General features: G+C 36.1%; 1 protein-coding gene across 1 annotated transcript in view; it reads left to right on the top strand.

The window, feature by feature from the left end:
• Positions 1-3,229: 3,229 nt before the first annotated feature.
• LOC107715118 (nuclear factor 1 A-type-like) overlaps positions 3,230-22,114 on the top strand; it is a 37,840-nt gene continuing 18,955 nt past the window's right edge. The window contains exons 1-3 of the mRNA XM_016521187.1: positions 3,230-3,264; positions 5,179-5,229; positions 13,161-13,289. Of these exons, the coding sequence (XP_016376673.1) occupies positions 13,163-13,289 (127 nt within the window). The 5' untranslated portion in view covers positions 3,230-3,264; positions 5,179-5,229; positions 13,161-13,162. The remainder of the gene's footprint in view (positions 3,265-5,178; positions 5,230-13,160; positions 13,290-22,114) is intronic.

Raw genomic sequence — 22,114 nt, 5'->3', positions numbered from 1 at the left:
TGCAGCTTGAGGCGACTCGCTCAGGGAGGAAAGTTTTGTAACCAGCACAAGTGTTCAAGTAAGATAAGCAAATGTCCGTTGTTATTTTTTTCTTTTATTATAAAATTAAAAAGTTTGAATTGGCCACACCCAAAAGGAAGTTGAATTTGAATGACAGGAAGAGGAAGAATTGTACAGAAATGTAATTTATTAAATATGATGAAATAAATACAAATATATAAAAAATATCTATCTATCTATCTATCTATATTGTTCGATCGATCTATCATTCTATCTTTCTGTCTGTCTATCGTTCTATATATCTGTCTGTCTGTCTATCTATCTATCGTTTGATCGATCTATCATTCTATCTTTCTGTCTGTCTATCTATCTATCTGTCTGTCTGTCTGTCTATCTATCTATCTATCTATCTATCTATCTATCGTTCTATCTTTCTATTTATCATTCTATTGTTCTATCTATTTTTTTAGCTGAACTAACATGAAAATGAGCTAAATCAGCAATGTTTATGATATTGTTGTCAGATTTTATTGCTGTTTAATAAATAAAGAAGTAAACTTGTTACACAGCCTATCTATCTATATATCGTTCGATCGATCAATCATTCTTTCTTTCTATCGTTCTATATATATGTCTGTCTGTCTATCTATCTATCTATCGTTCGATCGTTCTATCTATCTATCTATCTATCTATCTATACATTTATAATAAATACAAATCTCAAAATGTAAAATAAATTACTGAATACATGAAAAAAATCAAGCAATATGTCAATGATTTATTTATATTTTGTATTTTGTGTTTTATATTTGTATTTATAGATAGTATTTATTGACATGCTCATTTATTTTCATATATTTTATGATTTAATTCGTTAAAACATTTTAGCATATATATTTATCTTTTTAATAAAAGATGTGTTTTAGTATGGCACACTTTGTGTATTTAGTATTTTTATCTGTGGATTGTATTTATTGATATTAGTTCATTTATTTTCATATATTTTATGATTTAATTCATTAAAAGATATTTTAACACATTTATTGATCTGTTTAATAAAATATATGTTTTTTACTATGGCAAACTTTGTGTATTTTGTATTTTTATTTATAGATTATATTTATTAACATCTATGTTCATTTATTTTCATATATTTTATGATTGATTTTGTCAAAATGCATTTTATCATGTATATATTGATCTTTTTAATAAAATAAGTAGTTTTTAATGTCACACTTTGTCCTCCATAGTGTTGATGGAAAAATTTTTTTTAAATAAATGATATCGTAACACACTTTTCATTAACCAATCAAATCCTAATGTGTAAAATCAAGCTCAGCCCCTAAAATACATCACAGTAATACATTAAATGCTTTTTGAAAGTGGTTTAATACTGCCTATAGCATTTATCTGAATCCAAACTACATTCCTCCACACTGGCCAACAAAGCATGCTGGGAGAAAATCATACATTTGCAGAATGAAAAGTCTTTGATTGGACTTATCCACCCTCTTTCTATCTCTTTTTTGTCGCACAGTTCTGCAAAGCGGAAAGAATAGAGCAAGCTAGTGTTAGAGGTCTTTTTTGCTTTTGTTAATTGTATATTAAACTAAAAGAAAACAGATAGAATACAAAAAGATTAGAAAGCATGTGTGTTAGTTTTTTTTATCTGTCTGTCTGTCTATTTGTCTATCTATCTATCTATCTTTCTATTTATCATTCTATTGTTATATCTATTTTTTAGCTGAACTAATATGACAATGAGCTAAATCAGCAATGTTGTTGTCAGATTTTATTGCTGTTTAATAAATAAAGAAGTAAACTTGTTACACAGCCGAAATGGTAATCGAGTGAACTAACTCAAACTTTACTTTTACTTCAGACGTGGAAATGAAGATGAACTGCTTCAGAATGTGATGCTTAAGACTGTTTTTGTTCTCAGGTATTGATGTTTGTTCTCTTTTCTGTGTGTGGCAGCCCCCATCGCAGCAGGGACGGGGCCCAACTTCTCGTTGGCAGACCTGGACAGCTCTTCCTACTACAGTATGAGTCCTGGGGCCATGAGGCGCCCCCTACCCAGCACTTCTTCTAGCAGGTATGCACTCGAAAGACACGCACGCACACACTCCCTCTCTCTCCCTCCTTCACTCTGAGTCTTAATTAATCAGCCGAGGCAGAGATTGATGTGTTGGCTGAGCATTCAAAGAGGCTGCAGGAGTCTGAGCTACACAAGCTTCAAGCATATGTGTGTCCACCTGGAACCTTCTCCCTCCGCCACCCGCTCAGCCTACAGGCCAGTCACACACACACACATACTGCTCCCCAATGTAAAACCGCACTACGTGGCACCCCGTGTGTGTGTGTGGACAGATGTTTGGATGTGTGTGTGTGCACAGCTGAAATGCAATGTATAAATGGTTACTGTGATTTCACTGATGGGGCAAATTTCGCTGTCACTTTTACATAACGCAGCATACCTAAAATCCACACAAATACAAACGTACATAAACATTTGTGCTAATATTTAACACATTTGAAAATACAACAGTCATGTGTATGTTCATTTTAGCAATTTCCATTGAATACATTTGTTGAATATGACAGAACGCACTTGTTATTTTTGGTCATCATAGATGCTTTTGATGAACAAAAATGTAGTTTAGAGCACGAGCTCGCTAACTTTGGAGCCCATGTGTGTGCGGTCAAATACAACTGTATGTGTGTACATGTGTGCGTCTGCCCACATGCTTCAGTGGCCTCTTCAGCCAGGCCTGCCAAAGCAAACATCTGGAATAAGGACCCTGTGTGTGGCTGCATGCTAGAAACTAATTAAGCGATTATGAGTGAAAAACACCAGTAGGCCTTACATTAACAAATAAATGTCAGAGCTCAGCTCACAGCAGATAACTCACACACACATGACCGCCAGCTTCCAATGACTCCTCACTTCTTGAATGTGTGTGTTAGATTGTAGAATGTCTGTGTGTGTGTGTCTGAATAAGCTTGCACATGTCTTTGCTGTCCACCTTTTTGACCTGAATAATTATGTTGTACAAAATGTATAGTCAATATGAAATCAAATTTTACTATTTAACTTGTTAAAATGTTTAATAATTCTAAAAATAAGTTTTTCATAATTTTTTACTGAAACATAACTTTCCTCTCCTCTGAAATAACTTTTCTTTGATAAAGATTAGTAAATAAGTAAACCATTACGTATTCAAAGCGGCAGCCAAGCCAGCAGCTGGCATGAAGTAGAGCCAGGTAACTGTCCACCCTGAAAGCCAGCCTCCCCCGGTGCTCACACACACATTCACACTCTCACACACTGTGGGGTTGCGGGTGGAGACTGGAGAGCGAGCGATCGGATCTGCTGTATGTGTGTGTGTTTGTGCATCCTGTGGTGTGCGCTGGTTGTGGGACGGCAACAGCTGTGTGGGGATTATTTCTGTTTTTTCTTCTTCTGTTTTTTTTGGGGGGGGGGTTTCAGCATCTCTGATCCGTCTCTCTGGGTATGACATTTCGGAGATGGCACCCTCTAACTCAAATGGCACCTCATTTGTTTTTCTTTTTGAAAGATTTCCGCCGTCTGCCCCCCTCAGTCCATCTCAGAAGTTAACCATAGATGGCTTGTAGATACAGTCTCATTTAACTTCATATCCACGTGTCTACTAATGATGCTAACAATGTACGAAGGGTCCCGTATGTGTGTGAGTTTGAATGCTGATTCATCCTGGACTGTGTGCGTGTGTCCTGTGAAGCTCGCCGCACTGCCACAGAGCAGAGGACTGTAAATCTGTCCCGCTCCAAAGCATCTTCAATCAAGTCTCGCACATCCTCGATATTAGAAATTGACGCCGCATAGTGGACAGAGATAGAGAGGAAACACACGTCACATATTACAGCCAGATCAGGACAGAGCTCAAGCAGGGAATCAGATCGTTATTAACAAAATCATTCAAGGAACTGAATGATTCAGATTCCAATTCCACTGAAAGATTGCAGTTTATTGATGATTCTTTTAATGATTCTTTTGATGGTATTTACCAGTTCTCGTGATTCATTGAGTCAGAATAGGTTCATTACACTGATTCAAACTGAGGACTCACAAGCAGGCCCAGGAGAATTTAACACTTTCCACATAGATTTTGAGGAAATATGTGAAATTCCAGATCTGTAAATGGATTTTAACTAGTGCTGTCAAATGATTAATCGCGATTAATCGCATCCAAAATAAAAGTTTTTGTTTACATTATATATGTATGTGTACTGTGTATATTTATTACGTATATATAAATACAAACACAGTATATATTTTGAAAATATTTACATGTTTATACATTTATATATTAATATTCTTATATTTTATACATATATTATGTAAACAAAAACTTGTATTTTGGATGCGATTAATCGCGATTAATCGTTTGACAGCACTAATTTTAACTTGATAAATATAATATGAATATAATATTCACATTAAGTTTAGTGGTATTTCGACCCTCTCAGCCGCCAAGCTTTTTTTTATTTTGCATTAACGTAAAGACAAATCCAACTCACTGTATTCTCAACTATTATCTAATATCATTTTAAATTATTTATATTAATAATTACATATTGTAATGTAATATTCTACAAATATATAAAAAATTTTCAAATGTCCATATATATATATAATTTATATAATATTTGCATTATATATTTAATAAATAATTAATAATGAAATACATTTATTTATTTAAATTATTTAAATTATTTTTAAGAAATAATTAGTGTTTATTCTCCCAGTACAGCAGCCTTCTCCCAGTTTCAGTCCTGTAGTTCCACCTCCCTTTTTGCCATCATAATGGGAATATCCCCGGATTCTTTGTCCGTTGATAAAAACAAACATGCGGATTCGGTTACAGACCTATAGAAGAATACAGTCAGACAGTGACGGAAGTGAGGAACATCCAGAAAAGAAAACCCTAAGAAGATGTTGTCTGTATATATGTGTGTGTGTGTGTGTGTGTAATCTGAGTGTGTGGCTGTCCGGCAGGTTCTGGACACATCAGATCTGACATGAATGCTTGAACTGCTGAAGTATTGCACATTTGCTTCTACACCTCTTATTCACCCTGCCTTTTTTGTTCTTTTGTCCCTCCTTGTTTCTTTCTCCTCCTTCCTTGTCTTTCAAAGCTGGATATAAACTGCGTGGCTCGCTAGCTAGTTCGTTCATCTCAAGACAAGGTAAAACTACATCAATGTTGTCACCCTTCCACACCTCACCTTCCCTCCCCACCCAAAAAAAAGGAGCTCGTTCATTGTGCCGTCTAGTTTTGTCATCGTCGTTGTTGTTGTTTCATATCCTTATTTTTTGTTGTTTTGTTCAGACGATTTTCTTCCCCCACCAGCCTTTCCCATTAATATTCTTATATTTTATATTATATATAAATATACTTAATATATAAACATAACATAGTTTTCGTAAATATATACATGCATGTGTTTGTATTTATATATACATAATAAATATACACAGTATACACACATATATTATGTAAACAAAAACTTGTATTTTGGATGCGATTAATCGCGATTAATCGTTTGACAGCACTAATTTTAACTTGATAAATATAATATGAATATAATATTCACATTAAGTTTAGTGGTATTTCGACCCTCTCAGCCGCCAAGCTTTTTTTTATTTTGCATTAACGTAAAGACAAATCCAACTCACTGTATTCTCAACTATTATCTAATATCATTTTAAATTATTTATATTAATAATTACATATTGTAATGTAATATTCTACAAATATATAAAAAATTTTCAAATGTCCATATATATATATAATTTATATAATATTTGCATTATATATTTAATAAATAATTAATAATGAAATACATTTATTTATTTAAATTATTTAAATTATTTTTAAGAAATAATTAGTGTTTATTCTCCCAGTACAGCAGCCTTCTCCCAGTTTCAGTCCTGTAGTTCCACCTCCCTTTTTGCCATCATAATGGGAATATCCCCGGATTCTTTGTCCGTTGATAAAAACAAACATGCGGATTCGGTTACAGACCTATAGAAGAATACAGTCAGACAGTGACGGAAGTGAGGAACATCCAGAAAAGAAAACCCTAAGAAGATGTTGTCTGTATATATGTGTGTGTGTGTGTGTGTGTAATCTGAGTGTGTGGCTGTCCGGCAGGTTCTGGACACATCAGATCTGACATGAATGGTTGAACTGCACATTTGCTTCTACACCTCTTATTCACCCTGCCTTTTTTGTTCTTTTGTCCCTCCTTGTTTCTTTCTCCTCCTTCCTTGTCTTTCAAAGCTGGATATAAACTGCGTGGCTCGCTAGCTAGTTCGTTCATCTCAAGACAAGGTAAAACTACATCAATGTTGTCACCCTTCCACACCTCACCTCACCACCCCACCCAAAAAAAGGAGCTCGTCCATTGTGCCGTCTAGTTTTGTCGTCGTCGTTGTTGTTGTTTCGTACCTTATTTTTTTGTTGTTGTTTTGTTCAGACGATGTTCTTCCCCCCACCTGCTTTTCCCCCACAACCACCAAAAAAGGAACAGAAAAAACCTGGAGAATGTTTTTGTCCCCCTTGAAACGACATGCACCCCCTCTCCCATGAAATCCCTATGATTTGTATGTGTGCATGACATCATCCACATCCATAAACGGTGCATCTGAAAATGTTTGCGTTAAAGTGATGTGTCTTTGTGTTTCTGAGGACGCAATGTTTGGGAAAAATGTGATAATTATATTAGGGATGTGCAAAAGTATGTATTTTCTATTTGGACGGAAGTCCTGTATAATTGTACATATTATATAAAAATGTTCAAATTAATTTTTTACATTTGATTCATGATTTAAACTGATATTCATTTGATATAATTTCTATTTATTTGATGTATTTTGTAAATATTTTAGTAAAATTACTTATAATTATTTATATTTGTATTATATTATTTATATATTTTATTATATATATGTATTATATTTATATATTACATATTTAATTCTTATAATTTATTTTAAATAATTGATTTTAAATTTTAATATACATAAATATTTTAAAAATATTTTGTGTGTGTGTGTATCAGTGGTGGACAGTAACGGAGTAGTTTTACTTCGTTACTGTACTTAAGTACATTTTTCAAGTATCTGTACTTTACTGGAGTAGTTTAAAAGGAACAGAAAAGGCCTGCAGAATTTTTTTTGCCCCCCCCCCCCCCGAAACAACATGCACTCCCTGTCCCATGATATCCCTGTGATTTGTATGTGTGCATGACGTCATCCACATCCATCAACGGTGCATCTGGAAATGTTTGCGTTAAAATGACGTGTCTTTGTGTTTTTGAGGATGCAGTGTTTGGAAAAATTGTGATAATTATATTAGGGATGTGCAAAAGTATGCGTTTTCTATTTGGACGAGAGTCATGTATAATTGTATATATTATATAATATTTTCATTTGATTAATGATTTAAATTGATATTCATTTGATATAATTTCAATTTATTTTATGTATTTTTACAAATATTTTAGTAAAATCATTCAATTATAATTATTTATTTTTTTATATATGTGTGTGTATAATTTTAAGTTTATTTTATATTATTCGTTATTTATTTATATATATTTATTTTTGTATAAATATAAATGTATATTTAAATTTTAAATAATATTTTGCATTTTATACATATATTATTTTATTTATTTTATATTATTTTAATTATGTTCTATATTTATTTTTATATAAGTAAATAACTAACCTCTAAATTCATCCACTTTAAATCAGTTGCACTGTATATTAAAGTTAAAAAATTCTGGATTAACTCACTAACCGACTACTTGGTTATTGGACGATTAGTTGACAAGTCTACATTTCTGACACATCCCTAATATATTTAAAGGTGAAAAAAGGCAATACAAATGGAGAATACGGAGGGGTGCTATTGATTTAGAGCTGCGTCTCACTAATAAGTTATTTTCTCAGTTGCGTCGGCACCAAGCAAGTGAGAGTCTGTTCCAGTGTATGTTTGCTTGAGAGGGAATGTGTGAGTAAATGAAGAGGGTGAGAGAGAAAGTGAGTGCGATTTGACCTCCCGATCACTTGCTCACCCATGACAGGATCACATTTCTCGTCCAATCAGCGACTTTCGTCCATTTTTCATCCATGTTGTTAAACGACTGTGACATCTCGAACTCTTGTTATGTCTGCCATCTGTTTGATTTGTGTCGCTTTCCATGAATCTCCCCCCCGAGTGTGTTGGATGTGTGTTTGTGTTTATATACGTGTACGTGTGGGCCTCTCCTATCTTTATTTGATAGCGGAGACCTTCGCAATGTGTTTAAAATTAGCCAGCCTTTCTAAAGTATGTCCGCGGCAGCAGCGTGCTTGTCATTGCTCAGGTAGCGGGTGTCAGGTGGTAGGGGCTATGGGGTGACAGGTCTACCTGTCATTCTGCTCGCTCCACGTAGCCGAGTGTCCGACAGTCATACTCCTATGACTTCTCGCCACCTACTCGGAAAATGAAAATTTACAAGCAATTCTAAGATTTATATTTTTATTAGTTTTTTAAAATCTAAAATCACTTTAATAAATAATGTAATAATAAACTATAATAAACTGTAATATATAACATCAAAAAGTTAATTAGAAGTTATACTTTTTTGGTAGTTTACTGTGTGATTAAAATAGTCAAAATATGTACATTTAAATAAAATAAATGTTAAATATTAAAATGTTAAAATTAAAAATTTAATTAAAAAAATATATATATGTAGTAATAAATTATATGTATAATTAAATGGAATATATATAATTATGTTTTATTTTCTATATTATAATGTAACATAATTCATAATATTAATATTATGAATAAATATTTGTCTGTGTGTGATAAAAATTTGTGAAATATATATAAATTTTTCATAATATATGTTATATACACAATTTAACAGTAATTCAGAAATATATATAAAAAAAAATATATATATAGTAAGGTAGAACACTGAAATTAAAGGTGGGGTAAGCGATCGTTTTCTGTCGGGGATTTGTCGTGTCGTGCCGCGCCACATCCAGTGTAGACCATAGATATGTATATATGTCTATATGGTGTAGACAGCATCACTGATTATAATGAGTTCTACAGTATTTTGTCACACCGCGCCGCTCGCGTCCGGTGTAGACACGGCATAACATTGGTTTTGTTTTGTTTCACAGAACTAATTGTTGCCTGGGTTGCGTACGTATGTGTGGGGCGGAGCTATCAAAATAGGGGCGAGACCCTTTTGGGGTAGGGGCGTGTTTGTTTTGGTGATTTCAAATGTCAACATTGGCTACCAGAAATCGCTTACCCCACCTTTAACAGACTTCAGTACTTCATAATCTGCAGAACTTTGTGTTTTCAGTTTCTGTGTGTTAATTACTTACATCATAATAGAACAATCAAGACAGCAGTAATTATATCTATATTTTGAATAATTAATAATCCACCTGTAAATTTTAGTGAGTGTGTGTTGAGACTAGTTTGGGTAGATTCACTGCTGACTGCAGCCGGGCCAGAGCTGATTGATGTGCCGGAGGGGACGGCGAGCGCTACAGGACGAGAGCGATGGAGAGCAGCAGAGAGACGCACTCAATACAGAATTGCCTCCTCGCCCATCTGGGTTCCGTCAATTTGTCAGCCGTGAGGAAGGAGGAAGGGAGGGAAAAGGAGAATCGGGCCAGGACTGGTACCCAGCGTGTAATAACGCCTCGGAAGGGAAAGTGCTGACTATGGCCAGGCTTTGATTCCAACTGACAGAACCTTTTCAAGTGTTCATTACTCACTCCGAGACATCAGACCCCGTCCACAGCAAACACAGACACTTGCACACACACAATCAAAGCAAACTGTCTGCCAACCCACAGGTTTCATTCTGTTTTCTCTTTGGACTTCCCCACTCTACAGGCACCGAAATGTCCTTCCTCAGAACCACCTCCAGAACTCAATCGAAGAACTCAGCTTTCTATATAGTGTCTAGCTGGTCCAAACGTGGTTATTAGCTGTTTTAGCTGTGAAACAAATGCTAACAAAATAGCATTCTGGCAACATGCTACCTGATAATGAAGCTGAATTTAGCGTTAAACTTCCTGAGCTTTCATCAAACCACATTAATTAAACATGCCCTTTTTCCAAAACTCCGCCCTACTGAAGAGTATAATATAATTGAGTTTAAAGCAAGTGACAATTTAATGACAGATGAAGCAGGAGGGCAACAACACACCAGCAAAATTAATGCTAACAAAGTAGCATTTTCGTATGACAGGCTAACTGCTAATGAAGCTGAATTTGGTACTAAACTTCAGTGATTCGCTTCCACTGCCCTGTGAACGCACAAAGTGATTGACAGGGAATCACAGCCACTTCAGATACGCTAAAATATTGATAAGTCAGTGAGTAAGATATCCAAAGTGAAGATGTACTTAAGAAATAGCATTAGCGATAGCTAATATTGCAATAGCTAATGTTCTTTTGATCCTCTCCAACGGCTTGTGACAATGGGAGTGTGTATGTGTGTGACTTAACCCCTTGTTTGTCTTCCCATCCTATTATGCTTCGCTCCCTTCCGTTTTCCACCCCTTTCTGTCTGTTTATTCTGTCATCGTCTCTCTCTCGTCTATGTCATGGTCTCGGGTGAGTAGTGTTTGGGTTACTCTGGGCTCCATGTCCATTTGATGAGTCTGTCCCAATGACACCGTATGTTTCCACTCCGCTCTGTCTTCCACCGCTGTCAGCGTACTCATTGAAATTGATCTTCTGACGCATTCTGCGCTGAACTTGTGAGTGTGAGGAGAAAATGAGAACAGCTGAATGGAGAATTTTGCACTCGGTGTGTGTGTGTGTGTGTCTGATGAATGAAGACTGGAAATCATTGGTAATTTGTGCTAATTTTGCTTGATGGCTTCTTCCTTAAAATCTTTTACCATATTCGTATTGAAGTAGCAACCATCTCTTCCTGGTTTCATTGACCTCTTAGTTGACCTTTCCATGACCTAAAGTGACCCTTTTAAATTACAAAGCCAATCTCTAATGGTCATTGGTGCTGGGAAGAGATGCTGTCTTTCTTACCATCTTGTTTTCTCTCTCTTTTTTGCCCCTGAAAGGGGAAGGAGTCTGCGAGGGCCGGAGAAACCAAGGATGACTTCTAATCACTCACACGCACACAAAAATGCACCAAAACACACGCACCTGCACATTTTACCTCCCCATATCTAAAAGCAAGTTAGATATAAAGCAGCTAACTGCAATATAGTGGAACTATAGTGGATCTGCAATATAGTGTTGATAGTGGAACACTTTGAGCTGTGTGTGGTGGTTATTATTAAATGTAATATTATTAATATTTTTTGTTAGTATTATTAATGGAAAAGGCACTCAAACATTGAAGTTTTATTAATATTAACTTAATGTTGTTTTATTTAGGATATTCTATGCTGCAATATTTAAATTTTTTAATTTAATAATAATAATAATAACAATGCAGAACAGAATATATTAAATAATATTGTTATTATTATTAAAAATAATTCATTTAAATAATAATATTTGGAGTTTCTGTCCTTCAAATCTTGTTATTTTTTCATCCTTCAAATTTGTATTTATTTTTTATATATTATATTTATTTTTATATATTTCTCATTGGGAAAGTGTAAATCTGGTGGGCACTAGCAAGTGGATCATTTGAACGTTACAGTTTTGCAATTTCAAAATTCTTGAATGAATGCCGTACTTAAAACTTTTAGTCTACTTCTGTGTGCCGTCAAATACAGTGCATAAATACAGTTTATTTGACACAACATCTCTCTAGATAAGAGGCTCATAATCAGTGCGGTGGCCTCCGTATAGGATCGGAGACTGTGGGGGGGCGTCCCACACACCAGTGCTGTGATGTAACAAGAATGAGATGTGTGGAAAGCGCGAGGCAGAGTGAGGGCTGCCGGCTAAAACCATTAATACAGCTTTAGCCACACATGATTGAATTGCACTGGTTTAAGTCATTTGCTAGCGTCTGGATGAACTAGTTCCTCCGGGGGTGGTGGGAGTGTGAGTGGACTGCTCTCGGGGAGAAATAAGACCAGCGCTTATATCCTGTCCCAGTGCAGAAGAATGGACTAAATGCTTTGACCGGGTGACAGATGGGCCAGTGGTGCCTCCTAATTGCCCCTTCTATTTGCAGTTCATTCTTATCAATTTGCATTTCTAACCTCAAGCGGCTAATCGGCCATAGGTTTCCCTCACGTCTGTCTATTTTTACCTGGGAGCGAGAGGTAGAATGAAGCGAGGCAGTATGGGAGCGCTAATGCCGGGGGGAGGAGTTGAACTAACGTGGCTGAGCATGCAGTAACAGACTTCAGTCATTCTCAGTTAGCTCATGTTAGCCTGTGCATCTGAACTGTTGCTCGCATTAACCCCTGCCAAAGCACAGCCGTCTGGCAGACTGTGAATGTGAATGCTGTGTGCTTTGCATCCCTAACTCCTCTTCCCTCCATGTCTGTCCAGCTTTCTCTTTCTTTTTCTCTACCACATCCTGTTACGCTCATTGCTACGTCATTTCATCCTGCTAGCCCACGGGTAAGGTGCACAAGATACTTTAAAAACAGCCTTATGGTTTTGTTTTCACATTTTTAGGCGCCATTTTTACCATTAACAACTAACCTTACACTCATTGCCATTAATTTGAACCAACTGTTTAGAAATTAGGAAATTGGAAAACCTATTAGACTTTTAAAGGAATAATACAAAGCTACGCTCAACTACACAGCCCCTAAGGGGACATGGTGATGAAAAAAAAATTATATGGTAAGAAAAATTATATTTAAGTGCTTTTGCATTCTCACAAAAGTATTGCATTCCTGTGAGAAACGTTGCATTCACTCCCAAATGTATTGCGTTCCCCCAAGAAGCTTTGTGCTCACTCTAGGGTTGTGACGGTGAGGAAATTTTCCCACCGGTTAATCGACGTGTGACAACACCGGTAATACCGGTATCACCGCGGGGGCGGGGCGTTCCCTCTTTTCCTAGCTTTCCTTCTCTCTCTCCTTTGCGCCAGCCTGTATCTCCATGACCTTGCGTTATTAAATTGCACTTATCAATCATTCTTGCCAGGGATGCCATCGCCTACCACATTAAAGAAGTCAGAGAAGTCTGGTTTCAGCAGCCTTGTGCCTTCGCAGACCACTTCCCCTCGAACGGCATTCACACACCATCATCGACCTGTCATTACAGGACCCAGAGGTGAGGTCCCAACACCCCACCCTTCTGCACCACTCTTCTTCCCCAAGCCCCTAATCCCAGCCAGCAGTTCTCCCACAATCCTTCAAATCCCTGTTTCCTTTACACTCCACACTGTCCCTTGTAACACTAGACCAGACAAGCAGGAACCTGAAGTCTGAACGGACTCTGTATGAAGGGGCGTTCACACTGACAGCGATTTGTAGTGTCAAAGCATCAGGACATGATGCGACCAATTTGAGTAGAGTTCAACTTTATGCAAATGAACAGGAACACAACCTTGATATGGACTGGCTTTTTTTTTTCAGTCTACAAGCTCTTTATTCGATTTTATTCTGATTAGATTCTGATTCAATTCCAATTCAGTTCTGATTTGGTTTGGATTCAATTATGATTAATTTGGGTATATTTGAGTTACAACGTCTCTCAGCTAATGCTTCAGTTTTTAATTGTAGTGCATGTTCTTTTACTGAACTAAATGATTTTTATTTCTATAAAAAATCAAATCGACGGTGGGGGTCGGTGCCGCGGTGGGCAAGTGACGTAACCGGTGTTGTGGCTTAACACCGGTATCACCGTCAACACCGTCTATCGCGGCAAGCCTAGCTCACTCACAATATTTTTGCATTCTCTCGCAAAAGTATTGTTTCCTTAAAAACTTTGTGTTCGCTCGCAAAAACCTTGATATATAGAAATACAGTCCTTCCACTTTGTATTATTTCCAGCACTAACATTTTTTGAACGAATGCAGTTTCTCGGGGAAGCAGCAAAATTTAGTGAGCAAAGTTTCTCTAGGAAACGCAAAAGTTTTCGAGTGCACTCAAAGTTTCTTGGGGAAACAGCAAAGTTTTGCGAAAAAACAGTTTTTCAGAGAAATGGCAAAGTTCTGCGAACAGACGCAAACTTTCTCGAGGAACGGAACACAAATGTTTTGCGAGTCACTGCAGAGTTTCTTGGGGGAATGCAAAGGTTTTCCGAGAACACTGATTTTTTTCCCCATTACCATGCCTCTTTAGGGGTTCTGTACTCAACTGACAGCATTTGTGGCATAATGTTGATTACCACAAGAAATACTTCGACTCTTCCCTTGTTTTCTTTAAAGAAAAAAAGCACCCACATTAATTCTTCTGTTAAAACTATTACATTATTTTAATTCTAAAGCTCTTTAAATAATTTTTCAATTTCATTTCATTGTAAAATAGGTTAGAACTATTTTTTTTTCACACTAAAATTATGATAACACATTGTTTACATCTCATTACATTGAGTATCTTAACAATTAAAATTTGGTTCCATTTACTTCTAATGTAAGTGCCTCACTGTAGAACTGATTTTTGAAAACTAGGGACAACTGGAAATTATTTTAGTGGTAATCAACACTATGCTGTCAAGTGAGTTTGTACTGAACCCATAATATTCCTTTGAGCTTGCCCTCGAAAGTCTGATTGGACTCATAATGCACAACATGAGTGTTTTTACATGCACAGATTTATACAGAAGATGAATAATGCTTACTTTTATTTTGAGAAAGGTCATGCCTAGTGTGCATGTCTGTTGACATTTTAACCTCAAGACATCAATACACTAATCATTTGATCTTGTGTGGCTCTGGGAGAGTCACCGTTCGGCCCTATGTAGTGTATCCTGTGCCACCCGCTGGGCCTCACAGTCTCTCCTCTGCTGTCTTGAACCCCATCCACTCACCCACCCAAACAATAAAAAAATTAGCAACAAAGCCCAAAATTGGTAGTTCAGTTATTATTTTATTGATTGATTGATTGATTGATTGATTTGAATTTTATAATCAGCACAACCAAAACTGCTCAGTGAAGTTTTAAGTAAACTTTTTTAAAATTGTATATCTTGTCTAAAACTGTAGAAAATTACTTTATTAATTTGTAATTACCGGTATTAAAAAAATTATATGAAGTTCACATACTTATTATGTATTTATATATATATTATTATATATTTATATATACAGTATAATTATACTTGTTACAATAAGCAATGTAACTTAAAGTGTAAAGTTATTTTGATTTATTTGCATGTTTGTTTATTACCTAAATTATTTGATATAATATTCCATCAAGGAAAGTAATGATAACTTTTATAATTTAATATGTTAAATAATGTTAATTCAGTAAGTGATGTTTGCATGTTTTGATTCACTTAAAATAACTGTATTATAATGATTATTTGTTCGTGATTTGGACTACACTGGTTGTGCTCTATGTTTTTGATTTACTAAAAAGAGCTAGTTTAAAATAATCTTATGGTTTTGTGTGTGTGTGTGTGTGTGTGTGCGTGTTGTGTTTTGTTTTGTTTAAGTGTTTTTCTTGCCAGGATTTTTGCTGTCAGTGTGAACTGGGCTTGAGGCAGCGTGGGTAAAAGTGAGGGAGAGTTATATATGTAGCTTGTTACAGTCAGACTTTGTTGACAAATATGCTAAGGATGTGAGTGCGGTTACTTTACTAGTGCAACCCACAGTGTGTATCACCTCGTCCGGCTGCTTGATTTACATGCGTTTAATGTAAACACTTGACCAGATCTCTGAGTTTGACTTACACATGGGTTGGTTTTCCCAGCAAACGAGGCTTTATCAGACAGAGGCCTGGATCAGTTTATCATGACCTTATTGTCACTGGCTGTGAATGGTTTTGTCATAGATAAGGACGGTTTTTAATCAAACCCAAAGACACGCAGTGAGCGGCTACATATTGTTGTCTTCGCATGGTTGAGTTATAGTGAGGAAAATAAACTGATTCCTGAATTTACAGTCTGTTGGCTTGTTTGTGGTTTTCCATTGCATATTCAAAGCACATTTTGTCCAATATTCGATTACCTTTATGCAAAAGTAAGGGTTTGTGTGGAAATGTACCTGTTTTTGCTTTTTCTCTATTATTGATATTCTTTATTTGCTGGATATAAAGCCAAACGGCTCACAGAACTGGGCTGAAGAGTCTGTTTCCAGCATGAATTACTTTGAATATGTTGAAGTCGAAACCACAACTTAATTTGTGAGGCAATTAGTAATAAATCATGCTTGGAAGTGGTATCGCTGTCATGTGAATATTTTATGCCCATGTGGACACTAGGCGCAAAATGGGCAGCGATTTCATATGCATACGGGGCGAGGATTGTCGCCTCTTTAAGAGTACTTCCTAAAAGCTAAATCCATGAATCTATGATTGATTTAAAGTGCCTCCCTCTTTTTCAACACGTTAGTCAAACCCGGTTTATGCGGTTAGGTGGGGCGGCCGGAAAACGTCTTTTTCTAAAACCATTAAAGAATATTTAAAACTGCCTAAATCTGTCCTCCCTTTCAATTGACCGTGCGACTTCGTAACACTTGCTCTTCCCTCCTTTTCGGTGTTATTCAAACTGGGTGAAGTGGAGACCTGTTGCCTATCGCATCAAAAAAAGCCTGTTATTATCACCTTAGTTATTATTTTGATAATCCACCATTCAATGAAAGTTGGCAGCAATGGGCCGGTGGGGAAAAAAGGTTGCGGAAAGTGGAAAAAAGATCAGTGAACCAACACGATTTGCAAAGTGGAACTAATCTGGAGCCTTTTCTATTACGCGCGGGTGGCGGCACAATGGCAACAGAGGAGCCGCCGCGCTCAACCAGCTGCTGGAGTCTGCCTCTTTTTCAGCGCATCATTATCATTTCCATATTTGCTTTGGGAGGTATGTGTCCGCTGGACCCCCCTCAGACTAACTATTAGGGCCACCCACTAGTACCTCTGCGGTCAGCCTGTGCCTTTTTGCCATCAGTGACACCATTTAGTAATAGAAGTATAGAGGTCAAACAGGTACTTCAAACTCTTTTAAATTACAGACCAAAGACTCTTGGAGCTTAGTGACTACAAGTTGTTGTTGTTCTTAATTTGGTTGCATATACAGCAAGAAGAAGCTACAAATTTGTATTGAAAAGTTGTGCATGTCAGTTATCTTGTTGCAGTTCATTCATTCATTCCATATGTAACTGTCAGTGGTAATAAATTTCATTTCCATTAAAATAATTATGTATATGCATGTACTTATATATTTATACTAATATGCTAATTATTTTATTTAAATATTAATAATTTAATAAATAGGCTAAATATTTATTATTAATGATCAGTAATAAAAAAATACATAATAATAAATAATAAAACAAATAATAAACAAATAGTATTATTTTTAATGAGACTACACAGATTTACATAACACATTAGGAAGTGTGTATATATATATATATATAATTTATTTTGTTGCAAACTGGTTTTATTTTTTAATTTTAATTTATTTATACATTTATTTATTTATGTATTTATTTATTTATTGCCCTAATGTAAATATATGAATGTTACTGTGTAACTGTATTATTGCCTCATGGTCAACTGTATTACAATTCATTTCCATTGAAATAAAATAATTAGTATTTTTAAATGTGTGAATATTTACATAAATATAAATATTTATGTACTATTTAAATACATGCATACAAATAAATTAATCTATTAAATAAAATAATAGGTTATAAAATGTATTATTAATAATAAATAAATAAAGTAAATAATTATAAATAATATTTAATCAAATAATAAAGAATAAAAGACTATATATATAATAAAATAATTGAAGCAAGTACAAACTATAATTTAACATTTCAATTTTGTGTTTGTATTGAATCCTGAATTGACTAGCATAAGTAACAGGTTTGTCCTGGAGAATGACTCAAGTCAAGTCAGTTATTCTCATGATATTCTAGTCAGTCTGCTTGCGCCCCAGGTTCTCTTTGACCATTAACACCATTTGATGCCGCATGTTCTCGAACATGGTGGCGCCACACTTGTGAGAACAGCCCACTGGTTAATAAAGCACAAAGAGAAGTGATTTCTAAGGATCAGACTCTTCTCCTGGGGCTCCCATGATCTCCTGGTGTCTATAGTTAAGACACGGCTGCTCTCGGAGCCTCTGTTCTCCCTCTCACGCTTGTGTTCTGGTTTTAGTCTCATCACCACCCCTTTTTAGTTCATGAAGCCTCTTTCAGCACGTCAGTGGGGTTTTCCCCGTGCGCTACATGAATATTAAGGTGCAGGAGACGGTGTCTTGCATTTAGCAGAACGAGGAACGTTGAAGACGGAAGAGTTGACGGCCTTGAGAGTGAATTATGTCGTCCAGTGGCTTTGACAACACAAGACACGGTCAAACTTTGTTTACTTGCAATTTTCCGTCCAAATAACCACCATTAAATGAATAAGAACATGACATGGGAGCAAGCCATTTAAGTAATTGGCTATCGTTCCACAACACTTAGATTCTGTCAGCGATTGAAGAAGAAAAAAAGTGTTTTTTTTCTCCGCACTAATTGACTGGGGCAATTTGCATAATTGACAGGGTAGGTTTGCTGTAGCTGACGTAAGCTGGTTACCAAACCTGTAACACTGATCTACGATTCGTTTGGCTCTAGAGAACCGACTTCGTGATGATTTAAAGGCAGAACAGGTAAGCGTTTGTCCTCGCAAGGGCGAATGATTGATGACATTTGAAAAATCGTTTTGTTTGGCGAGGAGAAACGTCACGAAAGCGGTCCAGTCTCAACATGTTGCCTCCAGATAGATGCAGCGATGCCAATTGGATCCACTTCTTAGAATAACGGAGCAGAAACCATATGCTGCTCAAGTGTTTCATTAAGTCAGCTCTTGGATTGCAGCTAGCATCCGTTAATTTCATGGAAAAGGCCGTTTAATGCCATCTCTGGGCCAGTGGGTTTCCAAGTTCTGCTCTGGCTGCATGCGGTGCGCTAATTTGAACAGAGTTTGTCTTTTTATGAAAATATCATTTAAGTTTAGTCAGTATTTTGTCATTAATCATTAATTTCATAATCATAAATGTTAGTGCGTTTTACTCTGCTTCTAGTCAACAAAAATAACATTTTATTTGATGAAAACTAAACCAAATATTCAAACTTTTATGTATGTATGTATGTGTATATATATATATATATATATGTGTGTGTGAACTTTTATGTATGTATGTATGTGTATATATATATATATATATGTGTGTGTGTGTGTGTGTGTGTGTGTGTATAAATGCGCACACACACATTCATTATACAGACACATTCATTGAGCTCAGGTTTTCACAGCAAGGAGAGCTTTGATATTTTATATACACATTTTACATTTTTATATATTTTAAATTATTAACAGTTATTAATATTATTTTATAATAATACATTATTATATTCTAAAAATTATGAATAATACATTCATATAAATAAAAAAGGATGGATGGATGGATGGATAGATAGATTTTCTTAAAAATTATAATTTCTATTAAAATAATAGAAATATTCTTCAAAAACGTTGTTACCACATTGTTAACATCATGCAGTGTTATTTTATTATTTTTTCCTGTCATCACATTTTCATAAATATTATAAATTCTCATTATTATACATTTTATATATGTAATGTATATGTGTGTTGTATATATTAATTAATTACAATTATTTAATTAATAATTAATATAAATAAATTATTCTAATAAATTAATATAAATATTCCTCAAAAACATTAATATGCTATGTTATCTTTTCTCATGGTCACATTTTCATTAAAATTATGACATATTCTATTAAATGTATACTAGCACATTCTCACATTGGTCAGCATTGTTAATTAAAATCGTTGCACTGTTTGGAAAATTAAGTTTTTGGAGCTTTAATTTCAGATGACTTTTTTCATCTTCATTATTATTGACAAAGTTTTTTAAAAAAAGAAATAAAATGAGCACTTTTATTGGTAATTGCACTGACGAGATTACTTGTCTATGTGACGTGACTAGCAGTTTTTGTGTATGCTGGTTCTGAATGTGTGTGTGTGTGTGTATGTTTGTTAGCATTTGTGCTAAGTACTAGAGCGTCGTCCACTCAAATCCTGACTCAGCTTTGTAAAGGGTGTGTCTCAGCGGGGTTCGGTCTCTGCGGCAGCGCCTCGGGCTAATCCAATCCACCAGGGACGGTAAAGACACCGCCTGCGTGTCTTCACATCTCCTTCATAAAAGTTTGCGTCCTACCCCCAACAGAAAGAGCCGGGCCGTGAAAAGACGGCGTCGGGAAAGGTAAGATGGTGAACGACACCAAAAGAAGGGCAAGAGGGAGTCGTCCATTCCATTATTACAATGGCTACATCGCAGTCCCAGCGTCCAGAGTTTCCAGTCACCCTCTATTGACAGAGCCATAAATCAAGGCCAGAGCTAAGTGAATTACTGCAGCAGGGGGCTGTGGTTTTAACAATGTTTATGTAGTATCAGCTTACCATCTCTCCTGAAAGAGAGCGAGAGATTGGAGAGGGTGAGTGCGGAGTCTTATTAACTCCGCTGCGATACATCACGGCTTAAAGACCCCGCGCTGCCGCACATCTCAGGCATTATACTAATAACCAATAACCGAATATTACCTCTATTAAGAGCCGCCTAATTAGATTGTGCTGTTACAATTAAATACTTGATAAGGTTCGATCCATTGAAGGACTGTCAGTCCCAGAGTGCTCCGAAGGCCTGCCAGCAAGGTGCGAGAGAGCCGAGGACCGATGCGTCACCGAGACATTTTATTAGTCGCATCGGTCGTAATGATGCTGGATGAAAGAAGGATCTGGCGCCCGTTATGGTACCAAGTACCACGCTCTTTTGCTCTCCGTCGGTGCTCGTACGGTTTTCAAGTGTTGTTGAACAGCTGGTTGTTGCGGTGCCTTCCCATTGTTACGAACAGGTGCACGCATTGTGTGTGAGTGTGCGCTGTCACAGACCTTCTGAGTTGGAGTAGATGCCATTTTTAATTTGATTTGAACAATGACGTGACCGTGTGGAATAAAAGTGCAGCCTGTGTAATATGGCGGAATGTCTTTAAGGAATAAATTCATTCAGAAAATGTGTATTTGATCATGAAACCTTTTCACAGATTATGATGTGTGACGTGTTTCCACAGTTATTAGCATTGTAAATCTATCAAGTTTTTATATGTAACATTTAACTCACATACTTTGTATTTTATTAGATAGGCATTAAATTACAGAAAACTGGTTAACACTGCTGTAGCAAATATTTCTAATTCAACAGCTGAGGGACCAACATCATTTCTCAATATTTTTTTCCTCCTTTTGAAAGTCAAAGAAACACTATTGTGGATTTTTGTTTGAACATTGCGTTGTAGTTTCTGTTCACCACTATAGAAGTTTACACAACTGTGATGACCTCTGCTTCTCAGAGCCCCAGATATGTGAAAAGTGCCTGTTATTTACTCACCCACACGTTGTTCGAAACCTGTATGATGTACTTTCTGAGAAACCTAAAAGAAACCTTTCGTCCTTACAATTAAAGTCAGTGTTGCTCTCATGTTGTTCCAGTGTTGTTGTTTTGGACCCCATTGACAAAACAGTTGAAACATCTTCAAAATATCTTCTCATCCTTATGTCATCCCAAACCTGTATGACTTAATTTCTGAGAAACCCAAAGGAAACCTTCTTTACAATTAAAGGTGGGGTAAGAGATTTTTCAAAAACGCTTTAGAAAACTGATTCGGGCCGATTAGCAAAACAAACTTGTAGCCAATCAGCAGTAAGGGGCGTGTCTACTCATGATGTGGAGGAGAAAGCGTTCAGTGCACATGACAGACATTAGCGAGCCAAGCGACAGAAAGATGGCGGATAAAAAACAAAAGAGGAAAACTTCTGCGGAACAAAAGAAGGCTTAAGGCAATAAGGCAAGAAGTAGGACCCGTGTAAATATCGGATCAGCTTTCCAGCGCTGGAGAGAACTCAAGGAGCGGA

The sequence above is a fragment of the Sinocyclocheilus rhinocerous genome, unplaced genomic scaffold (assembly GCF_001515625.1).
Source record: "Sinocyclocheilus rhinocerous isolate Xijiao unplaced genomic scaffold, SAMN03320098_v1.1 scaffold509, whole genome shotgun sequence".
Taxonomy (NCBI): Eukaryota; Metazoa; Chordata; class Actinopteri; order Cypriniformes; family Cyprinidae; genus Sinocyclocheilus; species Sinocyclocheilus rhinocerous.
Note: the sequence above shows the minus strand (reverse complement) of the source record. Positions and strands in the feature narration are given on the sequence as shown.